Genomic DNA, 21,121 nt, shown 5'->3' with positions numbered 1-21,121 from the left:
ACATTGACTTGACTTTTAAGTCAAGTTGTATCTCTACTTTTATGATTACCTTGATCTCCCAAGAAGAAAGCGTCCTGTGGTTGACTCTTTTTGTGTATTAAAACCTCCACAATATACAACTGGCAAGCTAGGAGGCAATGATGCGATATGCTGTCACGTCAGCAACGCACTTCGTCTACGAGCGCGAGGACTAAACTCGTCCATATTTGTGTTCACTATTTGGAACGAAAAACCAGGAGGTTCAACTCCTTTTAGTTGAAACGTGTAGATTTATGTTAAGAAACAGCATTATTGAGCAACAAAACGTCACAAGAAAATTATATTAATGCGTTTAAAGATTATAATGATAAACCACATATATGCTAGAAAAGGATATTGCCCATGTTGCAATGCAGGGGGATACGCTTCCCCATGACATGCTTCCGGGGACCGAAGGTGATTCTGACAACCAAAATGTCCCGCCTTCTAATAACTCCACCTTTTATAAAAGAAAATATAAGATAAAAATCAAATGATTGTAATCAATATTAAAGATTTAAGTTTTTTTTTTGGTAACATGATGCATTTATTACCTTTTCCTTGTCATAGAAAATGGTGCAGCATTGATCTGCAACATCTTCGGATCCTTTCCTTGAAATACCGAATTGATCATAACCTTGTATGTTTAACAAAAATAATCCCGATTTTAGTATCGTTTAAGATATCATTTGCAATATTTTCATCACGGTTTCAGTAATATATAGACTGGGATCCATATTACATCAATCTCTTCACACTCCTTTGTCCTCCTAGAAAAGACATTACTTTCTATTTTGGGTTGTCTCAAGCATACACAAGTTTCTTTGCTATTTACAATAAAATATTATTAATTTCTTAATTTACCTATTTGTCAAGAGTTGTTTTAAATATTCAATTAATAAACAAAGTGATGGGGAAATTGATAGTTATGTAGAAGTTCAGGTTCGTGCAAGTGGAAAGTAGCCACGAGAGTTTTGTGTGACAAGAGGTACTCAACATATTAAGAGGGAATTCTATAGGGTTACAGCTCACTCAGATATGTTAAATGGAACCAATCGTTGGACCATCAAGAAGATAAAACCGCAAAAGTTGGCCGTAGCAGAGATGAAGATGTTGAGGTGGATGTGTGAGCACACAAGGATGGAAACAAAGCTATTTAATCACACAAGGCTATTAAATAGCCAAAGTACATAAGTATTTGTAGGAGTACTTGTTATATACAATCTAATATATGCATTTGAATGCATATTATGACGTGTTAATAGTATTTTTATACTGTAAAAAAGTATTTCTTCTTTTTGGGTCTCCCTGGAAGCAGCCACTATGAAATGGAGGTAAGGTTTGTCCCCATATCACCCCAGACCATGCTTTCTACCTGAGATATTACTGGGCATATTTGTTTGTTAGTTTATCAAACAAAGGCTTTTTATCAAACTATGTGTTAAGTCAAGAGTTGCAGTTATTATGGGACATGGGAAGCGTCATATAATGGGATAGAGCCTAGAGGTGATAACTATGAGAACCCGCTACTAGTAAACTGATGGGATCTCACCAATACTCTGCTAACCACTAGGACCAGGTAAAATGCACTTGCGTATGTGTGGCCTTCAATGATGTTAAAGGCTTAAAACTAGTGGACGATGGATTTGACCTTGATACCTCTAACAGACTCGGGCTTACCACTTTTCCGCAATCCACCCCTTAAGGTTACTCCAAAAGATTTCATAACACCTAATTTACTCGAATCAAATCCTCATCCTAACATTCGCCATAACTTGTTTCGGTCCACTAGGAAAATAAGTGAACTATCAAGAAACATCTACTTCAAATACAATCTAACCACCGCCCCAATCATTTCAACATACTCTCGAACTTAATCGAGTATCATTGTCCAAACTTCACATAGACAATATTTAAGCTATATAGGGGCTTATATTAAATCATATGCAAACATAACAAAGATACACCCAGATCAGCAGAATCATAGTTATTTGCAGCAAGATCAATTTCAAGATAAAATTATAAAACAGTAAAAATAAATAAATAAATAACCTGGCAAGCATTGTTGAAGATACTCCAACTGAGACTTGACACCTATGATTATGAACACATCAAGAAAAGAGTAAAGCTTCCATTTTTAGTAGCAAAAATCCGAAATTAAATGTTTCAAATCAATAAAATCAGAAAAAGAAACAAACCCAATTTCAATAAATGAAGATGATTATGTTTATTGGAGATCTGCATACCTTGTTGAGTGCAGAGTATGATCGGTGAGTAACTGGTGATGACACTAACACACAAATCCTTCCTCTTATCCCAGCAATTTGGACCATCTTCCGGTTGATCTTCAAGAAGATTGAAGGTCATTACAGTTAAAGAAACACTCATTTTGCTTGCTAAAAACCCAACCCTAACTTTAAACCGATCCCAGATCTTTCACCCCCCTCACATGGCGTTTGATTGACAAGAGAACTAATTGGGTACTACTAGAAGAAGATGCTACAGCTGGTGTTCTTGCAGGTCTGGACTTGGATTTTTGAAATTGTTCAGGTTGAAGAATTTGTGCAAATCTTTTTAAACAGTTGGTTCTAGAAATAATTTAGGCGTGTTGGTTTTTTTATTAAGTTCAAGTATTTGTCATTAGACTGTTTTCAGCACTCATAACAACAAATTTTGAAGGCACTTTTATTGGTTTTTTAATCTTTTATTATTAAATAACACCATAATAATGGTGTCATCGTTTTAATTTATTTTATCGCAGATGGGAAGCATGTTGATTATTTTTGTATAAAAACCCAAGAAATCAATTAATTAAACAAATTTGAAAAATGTATGTAGTTTATGGCGTAGAAATTAAAACCTGGATTATGAAGGTAATCTATAATTCTATATATACTAAATATACAAACCTTGGTTATTACTAGATAATAAGTAAGAGATGTTAAAAAGCTATAAATAACTAAAACGTGTTTTATAAGTGCATTACATCTCGTGTAAGAAAAGCAATGCACCTTGGGTTTAGACCATATCGTCTCGGTGTGATTCTCACTTTTTAAAACCAAGTATACACGATAATAAATATTGCTTAGTTACTTTCATCATAACTTTATATACTATAGCAACTATTATGTAATTATATATATAGGATAATTAGAAGGTTTGGTGTCACAAAGATTTTTTTAATTTTTTTATTTGTTTTGTTTTGTTTTATGTGAATCATTTTGGTGCCTAAATGATTATGATATGTTGGTGGGTTGGTAGTTGCTAAATTTCTTAAGGTCTAGAAAAGGTAAGTTTGCAAATGCAGGTTCAAGCCTTCAAGGTATACATTAAGCAAAACTTCTAGGAAGTTAAAATTTCTTTTGTGGAGAACTTTCTTCGAACAGATTTTTTTTCTTGAACTTCTTTCTTTGAACAGATTTTTTTATTTTTTTTGGTTATTTTTTTCTATTTTTTTATATGTTAATTTAAATAAGACTTTTTGGTGCCGCAAGTACACAATTTGGTTAGTTGGCAACACCTTCTTGGTGCACGATATTTTTTTGTTTTATCTTAGTTCCGGTCTGTAACAAACTTAAAGAAAATCAATCGAATGCCAATTTTGTTTTTGTTTTGTATCTTTTTTGTTTTGTTTTAGTTTCGGTACCTTAATAAATGTGTCAGAAACTGACGGAATTCAAGTAGACTCACCATGTTTGTTTTTAGTTATAGTATCATAACGAACGCCCATGTTTTACCAACCGACGTCACCCCAATGGTCCGTCTCAATTTTTATATACCTTTTGTTTTAGTTCGGTTACAATAGCGAGCGAAACCAAAGCCAACTGAATTCGTGTCGGCTTACCGCCTCAACGTTTGAAACCGATAACGTTTGGATTTTACCACCGCCAAAACTCTAGTTATATACTAAATAAAAATTATGCAATGATACGTGCGTTTAGGCTAGCGACTCAAGTCAATCTCAATAACTGAAGTTTGGACTCGGGCTCGTTTAAGTTTGGCTCGATTCAAGCTTTTAACGAACCGATATTGAGTAGCTCACAAGCAGCTTTGCTCATTTACAGGCCTAATTGCAAAGCAACTTCTACCCAATTGATCATGGAGGAGAACTGAGACGAAGAACCAGAAGAGATATAAGGACCTTGAACGGATTAGATGGTGTGAATCTCAATTTTGAGGCCTTTCAATCCTCCTCTTATATGGATTGAAGGTTTGGTGCAATACTGTAATCTATTGTACATATTTTAGTTCGTTGCTAAGGTTTTGATTAAATTGTACAAGTATTAAACGAATTTTTTCTGGTTTGATCTCGGCCATCTCTTCACTTATTTTTTGTCTCATTTTCATCTTTTCCATTTGCAACTCCTTAAACCAAGTTTGGGTTGTCGGTTGAAGACGATCTCGTTCCCTTCGCCTTGTCCCTCCCAATCGGGCGTTCCGATTCGACCGGATCCTCATCGCTAAACTCAAAATTAAGATCTTGGTTACAACGGGCGTCAGAACCACCGGTGCTAAACTCTCCGCTTTCGGCAGTTTTTGTCCGCTTCACTGACTCAACCTCATTCGATACCGAATGCCACTTCGGACACAACCGAACAATTTCCCCAACTTGTGCATAGGGAAACACATTCTTATGTTTGGCAACATATCGTTCGTTTGCCAACTTGTAATGATCGACGTCACTACTACCACTCTTTGGAATACTCTTGACGTTGAGGTGAATAGTGTTATACCATCCTACCTTTCTATTTATCTCCCTCCACTTTCCGTTTAACGAACCATGTGACAGATCCGTCGGACTTGTAAAATTTCATGATATTTCTTCGTGACTGCATTCCAAAAACTCGTTCTCGTTTGCGCGTTACCTAATAACATATTAATAAAATGTAAAACGCAAACAGATTTAAACTATTGAGATCGTTAAAAAGAATTATAAAACGAAAAATAATACCCTTTAACGCATTCTCGCTTTCGCTAACCCAAGCTCTTGCCAAAGCGACCACTTCGGTTGCGTTCCACATGAGAACCTTTTCTCGGTGCGACGGTTCAATAGGTTGGGGTTGGGTTACATTAGTGGCTCGCTTTTTCGTCGTCTTCTTCTTCGCGGGTTCGGGTTCTGTTTGGGTTTCCGACACCAACTCTTGAACATCGTCGTCAATTTGAAGGGTTTCACTTGAAATACCTTGTTGCTAGAGGTATGCGCTATACTTGAGCCACTCGTCGTAGCTTGAACCGAAACTTGCGTTACCTCCAGGATCGCGTTAAAGTTGGGATCCATTTTGGATTGTGTAGATGGTTAGAATTATAGATGAGAATGGTTGAAATTGTTTTTTTTTTTGGTTAAAATGGGTTAGTATATATATTATTAGAAGGGAGAAAAAATTATTAATATTTTTTTTTAAGACCGTTCCCAACTGTCATATACAAATGAAACTACTAATGGCCCTCATTCTCCTCACGTCACGCGTGAACCCTTTGAGGGCGGAGCGGTGTTCACTGGTGAGATCGGATGACATGGCAGCCACGTCGCACCAGCAGGGTATCGCTATCGGTGTATACCCGTCCATTGGGCGCATGTTTATTTCCTCCGGTAACTTCTTGGTTTGAATGCCTTTAAAATTTTTATGAACGAAACATGCATAAAAATGGAACAAAGTTATACTCTTAATTTCCTAGGAATGTTTGCCTACTACAAAAGGTTAAATCGGGATATTGACCATCTCAAATTAGTCTGTAACACAAACTCACATCACAACAACCTTTAGCTACTGTGACTCTCGCTGGTCGCTGCCCTCCTCTAATTACGTGTATTGGTAGCTTGAGCCCAAACAATAATTTTAGTGCGTTTGATGTTCAAAAGATATTAAGGTAGCTCAGTTGTATTTGTGTAATTCAGATCTTATTTTGTTTGTTTACTAATAAGTAATGATGATATTTTTTGTATTATGATATTCTCTTTTATTATGTTCCTCGTCTCGCCTGACTCAGCCTGAAAGACAACTGACCCGAAAAATTTAAACACCGAAAAAATGAGACCCCGTTGGTAAAAGATCCCGAGTCCACCACTGCAACCGGAAACGTTTGGGTCCTCTTAACACAGCTGGATCGAGAACATTTGAGATTACATGTACCACGAGCTGATGATTGCATAGCAGTATTTAGTTTCCTGTCTAATTTTTGACAGTTATGTAACAGTTGCAGTTGCTTTGTTTCTTAGAAAACTGTTGTGGTTGCAGAGTCAAAAGAACATTATACTGTCGAAAGTCGAAACCTCCAAATATGTTTTTCCAATGGGCTTCTTGCATCTTATATTGTTACTAAACATGGATGATATTATTTGATTCCGTGGTGTTTCCTGCATCTCATATAACTTTTAATTTTGCATGTTATTATTTTATTTTATTTTATTCTTTCAAATTTTATTTTTAGTATTTAGTTTCCTGTCATGTTCTTTTCCGATTTAGGAAATATGGTGTAGTGTTTTCTTATGTGAATTATCCCTATGCACACATTTTGTGAAGAATGAAAATGGCAAACGAATATATAAATATAATAGAGAATCAAGAATTATCAAGATGTTGGGAGTAAATTACATAAATCTTACCTTTTTTAGGTGATTTTTATCAATCGGTTATCAATAAATAAAAAAAATCATAAAAAAGTAAAAAGATCAGAAAAAATAAATCAAAAAAATCACAAAGTTCTAGATTTGCGCCTCACCATTATGAAGCGGGAAAATTGTGCCTAGGCGTACACTTTGATCGCTTCTGATAACTATGGTTAAAATTTAAAGGAATAAAACGGTATCTTAAGAGGAAATGTCCAGCCTTTTGTTTTACCAGTCTAAGGAGGGGCGTAAATCCTTACACGAAGCTACGTGCCTCCCCTCTTCCTCATTTTTACTTTGTCCTACAGGATACTTTGGTAACTCAATATACACAAATTACACATATCATAACTTGAGAAATTACACATTATGTTGAATTTTTTTTTTTAATTAATTTTCTTAATGGATTTTGGGTAACGTTAATTTGTCTTTGCAAAGTTGATTTTGGCATCTCGAGTGGTGTTAGACACGGTTTCTTAGCCGGAGTGGTGAATTTGTATATCCGGTTAGTTATCGCAACCCTACGGTTTAATTAAGTGGTGATTATTATTTGATACACATACATCACCGAAATAAATTGCGTCGAATCGAACATCTCCAGTGGTTTTATTATATTATTTTTTGTAGATTCTGGCATCCAAATGCCATCTTTTCAGAGTCGAGAAGAAACAATGCAGGATTGTGAAAAGACGACTGGTAATGGCAAGAGGAGTATCCAAGGGGTTGGAGTCTAGTAAACTCTGCAACCACAACAGTTTTCTAAGAAACAAAGCAACTGCAACTTTTACATATCTGTCAAAAATTAGACAAACATATATAATATAATGATGATGATAATGATAATGATAATGATAATGATAATGATAATATTAATAATAATGCGTTTGGGTTAAAAGAGTTGGGAATGAAAGAATGATAAATGGAACCCTTGGGTATGGAATCTTCATTCCTCTCTGTCTATACTCACAATAACTGTACTTACCAACCTACCAAACAAACCTACTTCATTAACTTTCAGTGGCAAACATTAGATATTCAAGTCGTAAAACACATTCTTTACATGGATGGAATCTCGGCTTCTGGTTTCAAATTCTGTCATTTTAACCATCAATCAAGTTAATCAACCACTAAACAACACCAAACAAGAATCACTCTGTAGTCTATACAACGGTCACCCGGTTGCTTCACTTTCACCGCCCACTTCTTGTCTTTGTTCATCCGGGATCACTTCTGACTGAATAGACGGCGCAATATTATTCACATGAAGCCAAGTCAGTTCCCATAAACTATCTCCACCAAGTGCACTTCTTTGAACCAAAACACCTTTCGTTTTCATCTCAATCAAAATGTTCTTCAAAATCTCGGGCACTAATTCTTGAAGCTTCTCGCTCTTCTTACCTCTAACTTTGGCTTTCGCATACTTTTCCATCCGACTAAGAACACCCAACCATAGTTTACAAAAAGTAGTTACTTGCGAAAGCTCAGGAAGTAATTGTAAAAACACTTTTGAAAGTAGTCTTAAGGCCAAAACAAGTGTTCCCTCCATGTTTCTAAAGTCTTTTTGAGTATGTCCTTGAGATATTTCTAGTAAGTCATCAAGAACCGTGAATATCACCATGTCGAAACACTGTAACCAGAGCCCGTTCTGGATGTTGACCTGGTCAACCCCGGTCAAACACATTTGCAACAATGCAAGCGCGTGGTTCCTAACATCTTCTCTTTGATCCAGACAAACTTTTCTCAACCCTTGCACAAGTCTCAACCACATCTCACCTATATCTTGACATGTTTTCGCAGCTTCGGTTTCCCCCATCGCAGCTCGGGCCTCTTGGGCCCACTGAGTTAGACACGTAACCGACCCCAACATTAAGTCAAGTGCGCGAATCGACCGGTCAGCATGCGCAACACGTGACTCGGCAAACTGCCTTGCTGCGTCTATACATGTGGTGAAATTAACCGGCATCAAGTTAATCCCATCCGACATAATAAACAAAAGTGCATCGAATCCGACCTCGGAAGCTTCCGGATACCGTGCGGTGATCGATAGCAAAGACGTGATCGTCTTCCAACCCATTTGTGAACGGATATGAGATGCATTTGCTTTAACTAAACGACTCACTTCCTGAGTTATCTGTTCACAATACGCATCTGCCACACATGCATCAAGTTTCAAAACCAACTGAAGTGACCTTAAAAGATCATCTGCTAGATTCTCTTTGTACGGAAGTAACCGTTGACAGATTCTTAAAAGTCCAAAAACTGCCTTTTCAACAAGCGCACACGGCATTGCAGTTGTCTGAACGATACTCGCTATGTGTTCATAAACACCCTGCCACAAAATTACAATTCTGTCCCTGTTGTTTAATGTAATTGCAATTAACAACTCTAAGCAGAAAACCGCGGTGTCTTCATCTTCAGGTGAACTGTTACTCTTTTGAGGCCGTCCAGCTGCCCAAGTGAGTGCCCGGGCAAGGTGTAATAACGAATCTGCTTGAAGAAACTTGCTTTCGGTGAAAATACTATCGATGTGACATTTTTGAATTGTTTGAAGAGTTCGTTGATGCGCAGCAAGTTGTTGTTCAGTTGGTTGGAGTCTCGGTTCTTCTGTGTCTAAAGATAAGAGTTGACTGAACCGGCCCATTAGCCCGGATGACCGCCTAGGGGTGCTGACAGCTGTCATATGGGCATTGGATAAAGAGTTTGTTAGTGGTTTACCATGTCCTGGTTCAGATGAAAGCTCCGAATCATCAGCTGCATCACTAGCCACTCGAGCCGGAAGAAGACCGAGCTTGTGTAGCTTCAAGATGCAATCGAGAATGTTCCTCCACCCCGCCCGAATAAAATCACCATACCTATTATAATTGAATGATTATATCTTTAGCAAAAGTATTATTTATTTGAGGTTGATATTTCGACCCGTTTAATTACGAACGGGTCAATTTGGGTTGTTTTATTCAAAACCGGTCAAATCGGCAAACTTAGATAAATGGCTAATAGGCCCAAATGGGTTGAATGGATTGAAATTTATCCAAGGTCTTCTTTTTTATTGCATAAAACCTTGTATTTATGCACGTAATGTAATTAAACTGATTTTTAGGCATAATTAACATTGTTAGCTATAAAAAGAACAAAAGGGTTTCCTGTAAACATAGTTAACATTGGAATTCACTAAGAAACTTATTTTGACACATTACACAACCTAGGGGTGTGCACGAAACCGAAAAAACAATTTATAACTGAAATAACTGAACCCAAACAAAAACCGACGGTTTGTTTTTATGTTTTTGTAAAAATCGAATTTTCGGTTTGCTCTCAGGTTTGCATATAATGAAAACAGAAGGGGCCGAAATGAACCAAATCTATGCATTTTCATTTTTAGTTTTGAGTCTTTAGTAGATTAAAAGAATTTAACAATCCAACTATTTTAGCCCATGTATAATAATCAGTGAATACTCATTAACAAAGACTTGGGCCCTGATAATTTCAAGCCCAAATAACAGAGTCGTATGCATGAATTTTATTTTTTATTTTGAATGCTAAAAATAATTTATAAGAAATAAATAAATAGTGTAACCCAAATATTTTAGCCTAAATGTATAACAATCAATTAATCATAATGAACAAAAAGATTTAGGCCCAAATTCATTATTTAGGGCCAATTTTTTTCAGCCCAAAAATTTCAAGCCCAAATGGTAAAACCAAGAAGACCAAGCAGTTTTAAAAAACTCAAAAACTGAATTTTCAGTCATTGGTTTCGTTTTAACCCAAAACCGACGCAAACCGAGTCATGCACACCCATTACACAACCCACATGAGAGGCCATCCTGCGATCTTTATTATCAATTTTTATCTAGAGAAAATATAAGGAATCACAGTTACCTATTGGCAATGGTGAAAACAGTTATAGTTGCCATCCGAGCCTTTGTATCATCACCAAACGCTAACACCGGTTCTTCAGCAGACGACGGGTTCAAGAGGGTGGTAAACTTGCAAAGAGAAACCACCAAATCATCCAAAACATCTTCAAGATGATGACAAGCTGAAATTTTAGCAACCGCTAAAAACCCATCGATACACGTTTGAAACACATCTTCCAGCTCAGCATGATCAAACACAACAGATATAGCAGCAATCGTTGGGCCAGACATCACAGCAAACATATCACGGTCAAGGTGACTTCTAGAATCCGACAAAATAAACGGTGCGCTTTTCTTCGACTTATGCATCAAGTCAATCCAACGGCTCGGATTCATTTCAGGAAACGCAGCACTTTGATCAGGAATTGTTCGTATCTCGTTTTTGCAAATCGAATCATAAAGCTCAGACAAGAATTCGCGAGGCAGATCATTTCCACCGTTAATGTGACGGTTATTTCTTATGAAATCCTCTTCTGTCATCTTTTTCTTAACTTGAACATTATGCTGATCTGTATTAAGCATAATTAACGAATAAGATAATAAAAGTGCAGCATCTTTGTTAGCAAGAATCTGAGGTGATTGCTCATAATATCTTTCAGAGAACGCCTCCAACACTCGCTGTATCTTTTGAGATTCTCCCGGTAACCTAAAGGTTTCTAGAAACAAGCGTAACGCGGTATCGAGATTCATATCTTGGAAATCAAATGTTCCGGCAAATTCATGAAGAACCAGAACACAAAATTCATCATGATTACCCAAAAAATCCCCAACAAGATTCTTATCTAAACCAGCAGTGTACCTGAAAAAGCAAGCCACACTTTGCGGGTCGAGTTTGACCGGTAAAAGATGCGTTCCTTGAAGAAACTCGAGCCCTTTTTTCGGGTCTCGGTTAAAATGATCGGCTCCAATCATAAGTCTCTTTTTTATATATTTTCTCCTGCGTACAAACGGGACCCAGCTATCGGGATCACTGTAATTATCACATTTAACCATCCAAAAAGGCGTATATTCTTCTAGGTTAACCGGAGCTAACTCAGAATTAACGGGTGCATTGCTGATTCTCTCAGCCATTCCTTGAATCACAGCAATTAAACCATCTAGCGCGAGAATATGCATTGAAGATAACGGGCAGTTAACTGGGAACGCACTTTTGCATAATAAACTAGCGAGATCTTCAAATATGTTGCTGCATGTTATATCACAATCCAGATTCGCGTACATCTCGACCATAAACGATTTCAGTCTACAAAAGTCAACAAGTGCCTCCATTGCAACTTCTTCTTGTTGATACGAAGCTCCGTATCGGCTTTGTGCAAGTCGTAAAATCACACACGAAAAGAACGCCTCGAGTTGGAGTTTAAGTTCGGTTCGCAAATGTTGATATAAGTTTAAAACAATGCTGCATATCATTGAGAGAATTAAAGGACTTGTTGATAAACCGAATTGCATGAGGTTACGAAAAAGCTCGTCTTGCACTAAGCTTAGTATTCTTGGATGGCGGCGTATGGCAGTTCCACCCAACTCAATTGCTGAGTTTATTAACCCTAAAGCAAAAAGAGGTACATCTTCATCATAAGCTACGGTGTTTGGCCTTTGACCAACCGCCATGTGTTCAACCGCGTTTAACAATGAACATAAGAAATGAAATATTTCCACCATGCATGGTACACCGTATGGTTCCGTCATTAAATTCAAATCATATGCAACCATATCTTTTCCAGTACTGAGAACCACCGTATTTTCATTCGTGGCAAAATTAGAGTCAAACTCAGAACCACCATTACCATTTTCCAACTGCTTACCAATATACGAACTGTCATCTGTCAACCCATTGACTTCTTGTTTGGCGACATCGGGAAGATGTGAAAAAATACACCTCACGATTTCATGCAATGTATGGCGGGCCATACGCTGCAACAACTCACCTTTATTTCCCGCTTGATGAACAACACGGAAACACGTGTTCACAATCGTACACACGTGTTGATTACTTAACATAACTGAAGCTTTACTTTTCATGCAAGCAAGTAAAACTTGTAAAATCTTCATTAAGACTACTTCTTCAGATGCGGGATCGGTTACCTCAAACCTGCAGCTTGTAACCGCATCAACTACCAAATGCATGGCATCTTCAACATTAACAGTGTTTAGATCGAGTACATCAAGGGTCAGGATCTTGTAAAGTGATGACAAGGCAACACCTGTAATCGGTGCACCGGTTTCATCGGATCGAATAACATCCAGAAACGGTTGGAGATAGACAGCTGGATTGATGCCGTGCCATGAATGCTGTATTGAGAATATTTGTCTTCTTAATGCTTTGAGAGATTGGATGAGGGTGTGCTCCAGCTGATCATCACCCGACATGTAACGGCCTCCCCATCTTGCGTTTCTTCTCATGACAGCTAATACAGCACCGATTTCAGAGTTAATCACGCATCCTAAAGCAGCTATGTCTCTATCAATGGTGTTTTCAAACTCTTCTGGTTCTTCTTCAATTGCTTTGATTCCAGGTTGCAGCTTTAATCGTCCCATTTTAAGATTATCTGGTATACGAATTCTGACCTCCAACTTTTACAACCTGCAAACAGCCCACTGGATAAACATATTAGTCAGATTAAGGGTTTACTGACACACATAAACAAAATCCAAATGAAAAGGACCAAAGATTAATATCTCATAAATGTGTTAAATTTGCCCAAGGATTTGGGGTTACAAGATTCATTAAAAGGGGCTTTAGGGTATTGGCTTTCAGCTGTGAGGTTTACATTGATTTAAAAAATAATCAAACACTTCTGCACATTTATTGTAGGTTTCACAGGACAGAAAAAGATATTTTAATATGCTCTGGTGCTGCATACTCAAGAGCTATTGTCAAAGAAATGCAAATAACAACCACTGATTTTACTTATAATAGGGAAGCTAATAGTCATGTATGTCAAGATTTTCAGCGAGAATTCGAATGATGCAAAAACACATGGTGAGTCATGAAAATGCAACCATATCGTGATTGGCAAAAGCTCGTCAATCTAAACTACAATACGGTTTTGGTAAAGAAGGTAAATTTTTAGCCACACTAATGTGATGAGAAACTGGCATCAAAGAAAATAATCAGTTACACACCAAGTTTTGAGCTACAAAACATTTAGCACATATATTGCAAAATTGATTTAATCTTTTTGTTAGCTCAGACAGAATATTAAACATATGCTTTTGGAGCAAGTACATAGGTATTCTACTACAGCTGGTTCAGGTTTTCATCTACAAGTCAATTTGATAAGTTATACAAAGGCATTATATCCAATAAGAAAGGTGATACCAAAAATCAGAAGAAGTTCATTGGCTGCTTTAAACATGTTGCATTCGAATCTATGGGCAAATTACTTAATCATCTCTTACCCTAGTTAGATAATCACAACTCTTTGGTGATTTCCATTTACCATGAACCAATCGTTAATTGTGATGGAAATTGCATCTCAATTATCTTAGAAGAACGTTTCTTAAGTGTTAATTGGAAAGTATATCAAATATATATTATCACCGTATTGCCTGATATAGAAGGATTTAGGCTATGGCCTAATAGCCCTAAGAGTCTTAACTAACTTGATAATATATGAGGTTTCCTAGAAAGTTTATTAACTTTGATTAATTATTATATGCTTAGTACCTGCTCCGAATTGTAAAAGATCTATAACTGTTGTTTATATACTTTTGAAAGCTGCTTGGCATATTTTTATCTCTATCATGTATTCTCTTATTTATATCTCTGTTCTTGTTTACAACTATTCACAAAAAGAGCCCAAACCTAGTTTCATGGTAAACCTAACCAAATGTTAACTAAAAAGAAATGGTCAACACGTTTCATAGCAATAGAGTACTTTAAATGCCAGCATTCATAAACTGATGCGATCATAACATATATCAAAGGCACAAGTAATCAGAGATGTAAAAGCAGATCCCTTAAGGTAACAGGTTCTTGAGAGTTGATGGTGATGGAGAATATTTTTATGAAGCCTTTCACAGACCAGATAAATTACTTAATTAAATACACAACACAGAGCATTACATCTGTATGTATGCATGTAATGACTCCGAACACCTTAAATGAGGGGGTGGGGCTACTAGTCACCTATCATGAAAATTGTCGGTTATTCAGCTGCACAAATGTAGAAAATCTCTGAAATGATAGTAGGTTATTTAGTTGCTTGCTTTGTTAGTTAGTCATTTAATGTTTATGATCTTCACATTTAATGTTTATTATATATATGCCAGCTTCCATGGCATCCCCCTGATAAACAGAAACGAAATGAAGTGATTATGATCTTACACGCAGACGTGTTCTTAGGCTGTCTACATGTAAATTGCACGCACATATGTATACTATACTTTAGATCCAGTCCAGCACACAAAAGAACGATGACGTAATCAAGTTAAGTATATTCGCAAGAGGATACTACTGATATATGAGCCTAATTTCACATGGATCACATCGCGAGGTGCACAAATCATAACATATGCGGCTTAGATGAAGTAGAAACCCTATATTATCTTAAACTGAGGGAAGGAGCAGCGGTTATGTGAATCATGGAACGCATAATTAGTGGTGAGAGAGATAGATAGATAGTACCTTAACGTAACGGAAGTTGTTTGTTTGACGGAGATCCGGTGCCGGTGATTCAAGTCAGAGACTGAGACTTATTGGTTGGTTGGTTGGTTGGTTGGCCAAACAGAAAGAAAATGGTGGTAAATGTACCTTTACTAAACGTTAATTTCACTTTTTCCTTCCAATTTATTTTGTTCTGTTTTTCATGATACAATATCTTTTTTTTAACGGTCAACCAATATAGAATGCGGGGTAACTCAATGGTAAAAGGTCACCGTCATGTACCGAGCCCTTAAACGCCTCCAAGTTATCTCCAGTTTTGAGGAAAATCCACAGCACGAAGGCCCGCTGATGGTAAAACCCAGATGCCCTCATGATCGAACTGAAAATCACAAAGATCTTAGTCTTTCTTCATAGAGCCACCCATATCCCCCCAAAGTGTTGTAAGTGAGAATTAAACTTGAGTCTCCATATCCATTGAAAACCCAAACTCCATACCACCACACCACATTTTTGTCTCTATTTGCATTTTAACTTTTCCCTTATAAACAAAAGATTAAGTTAATAAAAGAAATATAATCAATATTAGACATGTGGACTAATTTCGCATAAAACTAGTCACTTTTGCGCCGGCTTACACATTAAATAAACGTGATATCACTTTTACGATGATTAGACTAATAATAAACAACACATTGATACTTGTTATGTGACGCAAAACTTAAAGACTTTTGCACCGGTAGATGCAAATCTTGCCAACTTTAGCATTTCTAGTGAAAATGTTATCGCGTATTTTGTTATAATTGGTTTTTCCTAATCAATAAAATATGTATAACGGTCAAAAAGATTCAAAAAAATAAATGTGACTATTTTGGTAGCATGGCCAAATGTTATTTTCATGATTTTCAAATGGCAGATTAAAAAACATACAAATATTTTCCTATCAATTACAATAACAATAAGGTTATTGATAGCTTTTAAGTGAAAACAATACTGATCAATGAAATCAATCTCAATTATCTGTCAGTAATCATCTTCTGATTGTGTTGAATCCCACGAAGTTCATCAAGCATTAGTCGCAAAACTTCAAGCCAAAAATGTCACCCCGGGGTTTAACAAAAACCTACACCACTAGCAATACTATTACAGGTCACTAGTCACTAGTCGCAAAACTTCAAGCCAAAAATGTCACTAGTCAACAAAATCAAAAAGTGTGTTGCCAAAGCCTGTCATTGTTATCAGCCGCGTCGCTTGACCCCTCCTCTTTTCAAATTGTATATTAGAGTAATCTCATAATAAAAATCAAAAATCCAAATTGCACTCCTTAATCACATGTAGCAAAAGTTGAAGGAGTTTGTGAAATTATAACCTTTTTCATGCCTAGGACATAAATTTCGATAGACAGAAAAAAAAATATGGTGATGATAGTAAATTGCAATCAAAACAAAATTATATTTTTTTAATCTACATCTTTTGTGTTAAACCTATTGTTTTTATTTGTAAGTGTGTTGATTCAGGTTATGCTCTAAAATCAATAAAATATAAAATAGCTAAAGAAAAGAACGGATCGTTAAAACTATTTCTCAACAAATTAGATTATTTTTGTATTAGTATAGTTTTTGTTATTGTTTTATAAACACCGTCTGATTTTTTTACACGTAAACTTTGGACGAAAAAACCAACACGGTGTAAAAAAGATCATCTTAGAGAAGAGAATGGGTTGCAAAATCATTTATCAAATAATTAGATTAGTTTTGTATGTGTAACTTTATTGTTGTATATGAACACTATCTATTTTAAGATGCCACTTTTGGATGAAAACAAAAACATATCCAATCTCTCCATTTTGCTACACTAGTTTTAAATAAATATCAGGTATTTATAATAAAATAATTCAATTATAATAGAAAGGTAGGTAAGCGAGAAACAAGCTGTGTCGTTACCCATTTTGTGGTAAAACTGATCCCACTGAAAATAAAGTTATCGTTCTTTGGCGTCGATGAGTTACTGTGCACGAGCCACTGAACTCTTTTTAGAAACCTAGCAACATCGGGGGCAAGAGACCCAATTGTTTTGAAAGCAAAAGGAATGAAGGCATGCTGATTCTCGACAAACGCCTTCTAGCAATTTTTCCTAATTTTCCTTTAACACGGCCTGCCTAGCAACAAACCCGGTGTCCCTAAGCCAGACAAGAGGGGACACCCCAGTAAGGTCCACACAAGCATCCCCCCCCCCCCCCCGCGCCCATCCAAACATAAGAATGTCCACTGGTCGGAGAGTATAATTTCCTTCACGTGGATCCGACAAAGGACATCATTGACCAAATCATGTCTATTTAAACCTCGAGAGTTCTTTGCAGTGAACCGCATATTCATCAAATTTATCTAAACAAAATTTACGACAGACCGGGCACTCATCAACTGGGAATAGGGGGATCATTAAACAATATTTAAGAATGGCCCAGTACTCCACTGCTGACATGTTCTGGCCTCACCCTTCGATGTGGATGACAGTAAAAAAGTCTTGAGCATGAGGAGCCTGAGCTCTCTGACGAGTGGACGGTCCAAACTTTTCTCCAAAACTTTGGATGATTTTACTATAAAAGGCCACTCGTCAAAGCATTTTGGGCTTATGGGGGGGGTGCCCTGATTAGCAAACCCGCCAAGATCAAGATCGGGAATAGAGTTGTGCAAACAATCCAACGCACACCCAAAATCGAAATCTAACCCATCAACACCACAATCTTGCAAAATGTGGTCCTGTAACTTCCAAGATTGTGCTCTCGAGGCTATGAAAACATATGTGGAAACATCCTTAGCTCAATATAATCCTAAACCACCAAAACGGATAGGGAGAGAGATTAGTCTCCATTGAAAACCCCCAGAAAACGGACCCCCACATACCACAATATCCGCAATCGCCGCTAAGAGCCCTTTGTCAAAAACAGAGACAACATCCTTAACAAACATAGGCTGGCATGTTCGAAGACCAGATATCTCATTAGGTCCACTGCTCTTGAAGCTCTGGTAATGGCCAAACTACTTATAAAACCAGCGTCCCGGCTAACAGCACCTCTAAGGAGTTTTACCCCTAACTCCGGTCTCCTAATCCCCATAGGAAATAAACCTACTTTTGCCTTTACCCCATTGCACGACGGCCAAAATTCTTTAGTTTTTATAATATTAGGCTCAAGCCCCAAACTTGGCCCCTTGGATCTAATAATATCCAAGGCTTTAGCCACTTCAATGGCGTCTCCTATAAGCGTGCCATCATCTAAGTACCATGCATGGAAAAGTAGCTTGCAACCATCCCGTACCTGATGAATGAGGGGGTGTAAAGCTAATGCAAAGAGAAGGGTCCTAAAGGATTGCCTTGTTGAACCCCGGTAGTTGACTGGATACAATCATTCCCTACATATAGCCTAGCCGGTTGCCTGTAAAGAAAAATAACCTATAGGGAAATAAATGGGCACTGGCACGAACCTCATGCAAGAGTGTTGTCCTATCCACCTGGTTGAAGGCATTAGAAAAATCTGCTGTAAGCAAAGCCAGTGACCCATCATAGTGGAACATATTAAGAAATCTATTCGCACTATGAAGCACCACCTCCGCTCCACTCAGGATCCCCACCCCGAATTATCATAGCTTCATAAATGTAAATGGTCTTTATTTATGCCTGCCTTAGATTAAGTTGCCCCTAGATCACGTTAAGTTATTTCTATCTTAGTATCTTTATATTCTCATCTAATTTCCATTAACAGCTACTAATGGTGGGATCATACCATTAACTGGTGACAACTTTGGTGCCTGGAAGGACTCTCTTATGCTTAATCTTGTCTTCCTGGATTTTGACTTTGCTCTTACAAGCAAGGAACCTGCAGAAGTAACTGACGAAAGCACTTCTGCTCAGCACTTACTATTCGAAAAATGGAAGAGCTGTAGTCGCGTGTCACTCATGCTTATGAAGAACTCCATCAGCATAGCCATAAGAGGAGCCATTCCAGACTCAGAAAATGCTAAGACCTATCTGGCTTATGTGGAGGAGCAGTTCAAAGGAACATCTAAGGCATATACTAGTACTCTTATTCTCAAGCCGGTGATGACTAAATATGATGGAAGAGGTGGCATTCGTGGGCACATTATGATGATGAACGACATGGCCCATACACCGAAGGGATTAGACTTGGAGATCAGTGATGGTTTTCTGGTACACTTCATCATGACTTCTCTTCCTGCTGCCTATGATCCTTTCAAAATCAACTACAACACTCAGAAGACAAATGAACTATGAGTGAGCTAATTGCTATGTGTGTGCAAGAGGAAGAGCGTATGAAGTTGGACAAACCTGAAGTTGCCTACATTGCCACCAGTTCCAAGAAGAGGAAGAACAATAATCCAAGAAAGGAGTTTGCTAAGGTTCAGAAGACTAACTCAGGTGCTACCTCTAGCTCTCAAGCCGTTTTGCGAGTTCTGTAAGAAGTACATTCATAAGTAGAAAGACTGCCCAGACTTTAAGGAGTGGCTGGCTAAGAAAGGTAATGATCTCGTTATGATTCTTATAAGTCTTATAATTTAAATGTTCTTGTTAATACTTGGTGGTTTGATTCTGGTTATATGGTTCATATAACCAATTCTACTCAGGGATTTCTTTCAGTCTGGAAGCTGGCAAGAAACCAAAGAACACTAAGACTAGGGAATGATAAAGAACTTGAAGTCAAGGCTGTGGGAACTTTACAATTAATAATGAAAACTGGTTTATGTATTAAACTTTATGATACCTTATATATTCCTGAGATTTCTCGGAATCTTGTATCAGGACCAAAGTTAGACATGGAAGGTTTTGATGTTTCTCATGGTCGTGACAAACTTACTATTTCTTTTAATTCTCAAGTTTTTGGTTAGGGCTTTTTTGATGGTGGTCTCTATAGATTAGAACTAGATGATACTTTCTCTAAATATGTTATTATGTAATATTAATGAATCACTTACACATATTAAAGAGAACAAGACTTAGATCTATGTTGTGGCATCAACGTTTAGGCCACATCTCATGAGACCAGTTAGCCCGACTCGTGAAGAATGAAGTCTTACCACATCTCGATTTCACTGACTTTGAAACATCTATCAAAATGCTTAAAAGGAAAAATGACATCAACAAATAAGAAAGGTACCACTCGAAGCTCTAATTTATTAAAACTCATTCACAATGATATTAGAGGTCCTTACCCCAATGCTAGCATTACTGGACATACTTCATTTATCACTTTCATTGACGATTATTCTTGTTATATGTACATGTATCTCATTAAGGAAAAATCTGAATATGTTACAACTTTTAAAGATTATAAACCTGAAGTTGAAAAATAGCTAGATCGTCAAATAAAAGTTGTAAGATCGGATAGAAGAGGTGAATATTATGGAAGACATACTGATGTGGATCAAGCTCCCGGTCCATTTTATGAATTTTGTAAGGGCCACAGAATCATGAACCAATACACTATGCTAGGTTGATGTGAGAAATTATATATATAAATAAAATAAAAGTTAATTCATAACTAAGCTTTAAAACCAAAGAACCTAACTTAGTTCACACAATCGGCAAGTGTACTGGTCGCGTGTAGCAAGAGAAAGGAAGTCCGGGTATCGAACTCAACGACACTAGTGGTGGCTCGGATACTTAACCCTAACTAAGTCCCGCCCTAAAATATTTTCAATTGATTTTAATTTAAACTAATTTAATTAACTAGATTACTAACTAAACTAACTTAAGGAAACTAACTGGAAAACTTGACGGCACTAACAAAGCTCTCATATATGATGAAGAGGAACCACCTAGGTCAGGTATTCTAATGATGATTAACGAGCCTCAGATATTAACGAACATGTGTAACCGGATTCTAAAAATAGATAAACTAAAGAGACAAAGGGCAACTAGATCTCCGGGTAGGTCACACTAATGAATCCCTAAACAAATCTG

At 37.1% G+C, this 21,121-nt stretch overlaps 3 protein-coding genes across 3 annotated transcripts; 1 reads left to right on the top strand and 2 right to left on the bottom strand.

Annotated features, from left to right (window-relative positions):
- Positions 1–315: 315 nt before the first annotated feature.
- Positions 316–2,476, bottom strand: LOC143542134 (uncharacterized). Its single transcript, XM_077034799.1, has 4 exons — positions 2,265–2,476; positions 2,071–2,112; positions 573–655; positions 316–478 (listed from the first exon to the last, which is right to left on the bottom strand). Exons 1-4 carry the CDS (start codon positions 2,404–2,406, stop codon positions 332–334), a joined length of 414 nt encoding a protein of 137 aa, XP_076890914.1. The 5' UTR covers positions 2,407–2,476; the 3' UTR covers positions 316–331.
- Positions 2,477–7,766: 5,290 nt separating this feature from the next.
- LOC143542141 (ARF guanine-nucleotide exchange factor GNOM-like) lies at positions 7,767–15,216 on the bottom strand. Its single transcript, XM_077034803.1, has 3 exons — positions 15,181–15,216; positions 10,505–13,137; positions 7,767–9,477 (listed from the first exon to the last, which is right to left on the bottom strand). The coding sequence occupies exons 2-3, from the start codon at positions 13,075–13,077 to the stop codon at positions 7,797–7,799; spliced, it is 4,254 nt and encodes a 1,417-aa protein (XP_076890918.1). The 5' UTR covers positions 13,078–13,137; positions 15,181–15,216; the 3' UTR covers positions 7,767–7,796.
- Positions 15,217–18,609: 3,393 nt separating this feature from the next.
- Positions 18,610–19,435, top strand: LOC143542145 (uncharacterized). Its single transcript, XM_077034807.1, has 2 exons — positions 18,610–18,682; positions 18,906–19,435. The coding sequence occupies exons 1-2, from the start codon at positions 18,610–18,612 to the stop codon at positions 19,433–19,435; spliced, it is 603 nt and encodes a 200-aa protein (XP_076890922.1).
- Positions 19,436–21,121: the final 1,686 nt, after the last annotated feature.

Source organism: Bidens hawaiensis, unplaced genomic scaffold, assembly GCF_021521415.1.
Source record: "Bidens hawaiensis isolate Kalapana, Puna unplaced genomic scaffold, B.hawaiensis_p1.1 tig00012785_1, whole genome shotgun sequence".
Taxonomy (NCBI): Eukaryota; Viridiplantae; Streptophyta; class Magnoliopsida; order Asterales; family Asteraceae; genus Bidens; species Bidens hawaiensis.
Note: the sequence above shows the minus strand (reverse complement) of the source record. Positions and strands in the feature narration are given on the sequence as shown.

Excerpts from the sequence above, each read along its gene's own strand:
- LOC143542134 (XM_077034799.1), bottom strand. The coding sequence starts at position 2,406 with ATGAGTGTTTCTTTAACTGTAATGACCTTCAATCTTCTTGAAGATCAA. Across the intron at positions 656-2,070 it reads TCTTCAACAATGCTTGCCAG|GTTATGATCAATTCGGTATT; the intron begins GTTATTTATTTA and ends TAAACATACAAG. Across the intron at positions 479-572 it reads TTTTCTATGACAAGGAAAAG|GTGGAGTTATTAGAAGGCGG; the intron begins GTAATAAATGCA and ends CTTTTATAAAAG.
- LOC143542141 (XM_077034803.1), bottom strand. The coding sequence starts at position 13,077 with ATGGGACGATTAAAGCTGCAACCTGGAATCAAAGCAATTGAAGAAGAA. Across the intron at positions 9,478-10,504 it reads GTTTTCACCATTGCCAATAG|GTATGGTGATTTTATTCGGG; the intron begins GTAACTGTGATT and ends CAATTATAATAG.
- LOC143542145 (XM_077034807.1), top strand. The coding sequence starts at position 18,610 with ATGGGCACTGGCACGAACCTCATGCAAGAGTGTTGTCCTATCCACCTG. Across the intron at positions 18,683-18,905 it reads AGGCATTAGAAAAATCTGCT|CTACTAATGGTGGGATCATA; the intron begins GTAAGCAAAGCC and ends TTCCATTAACAG.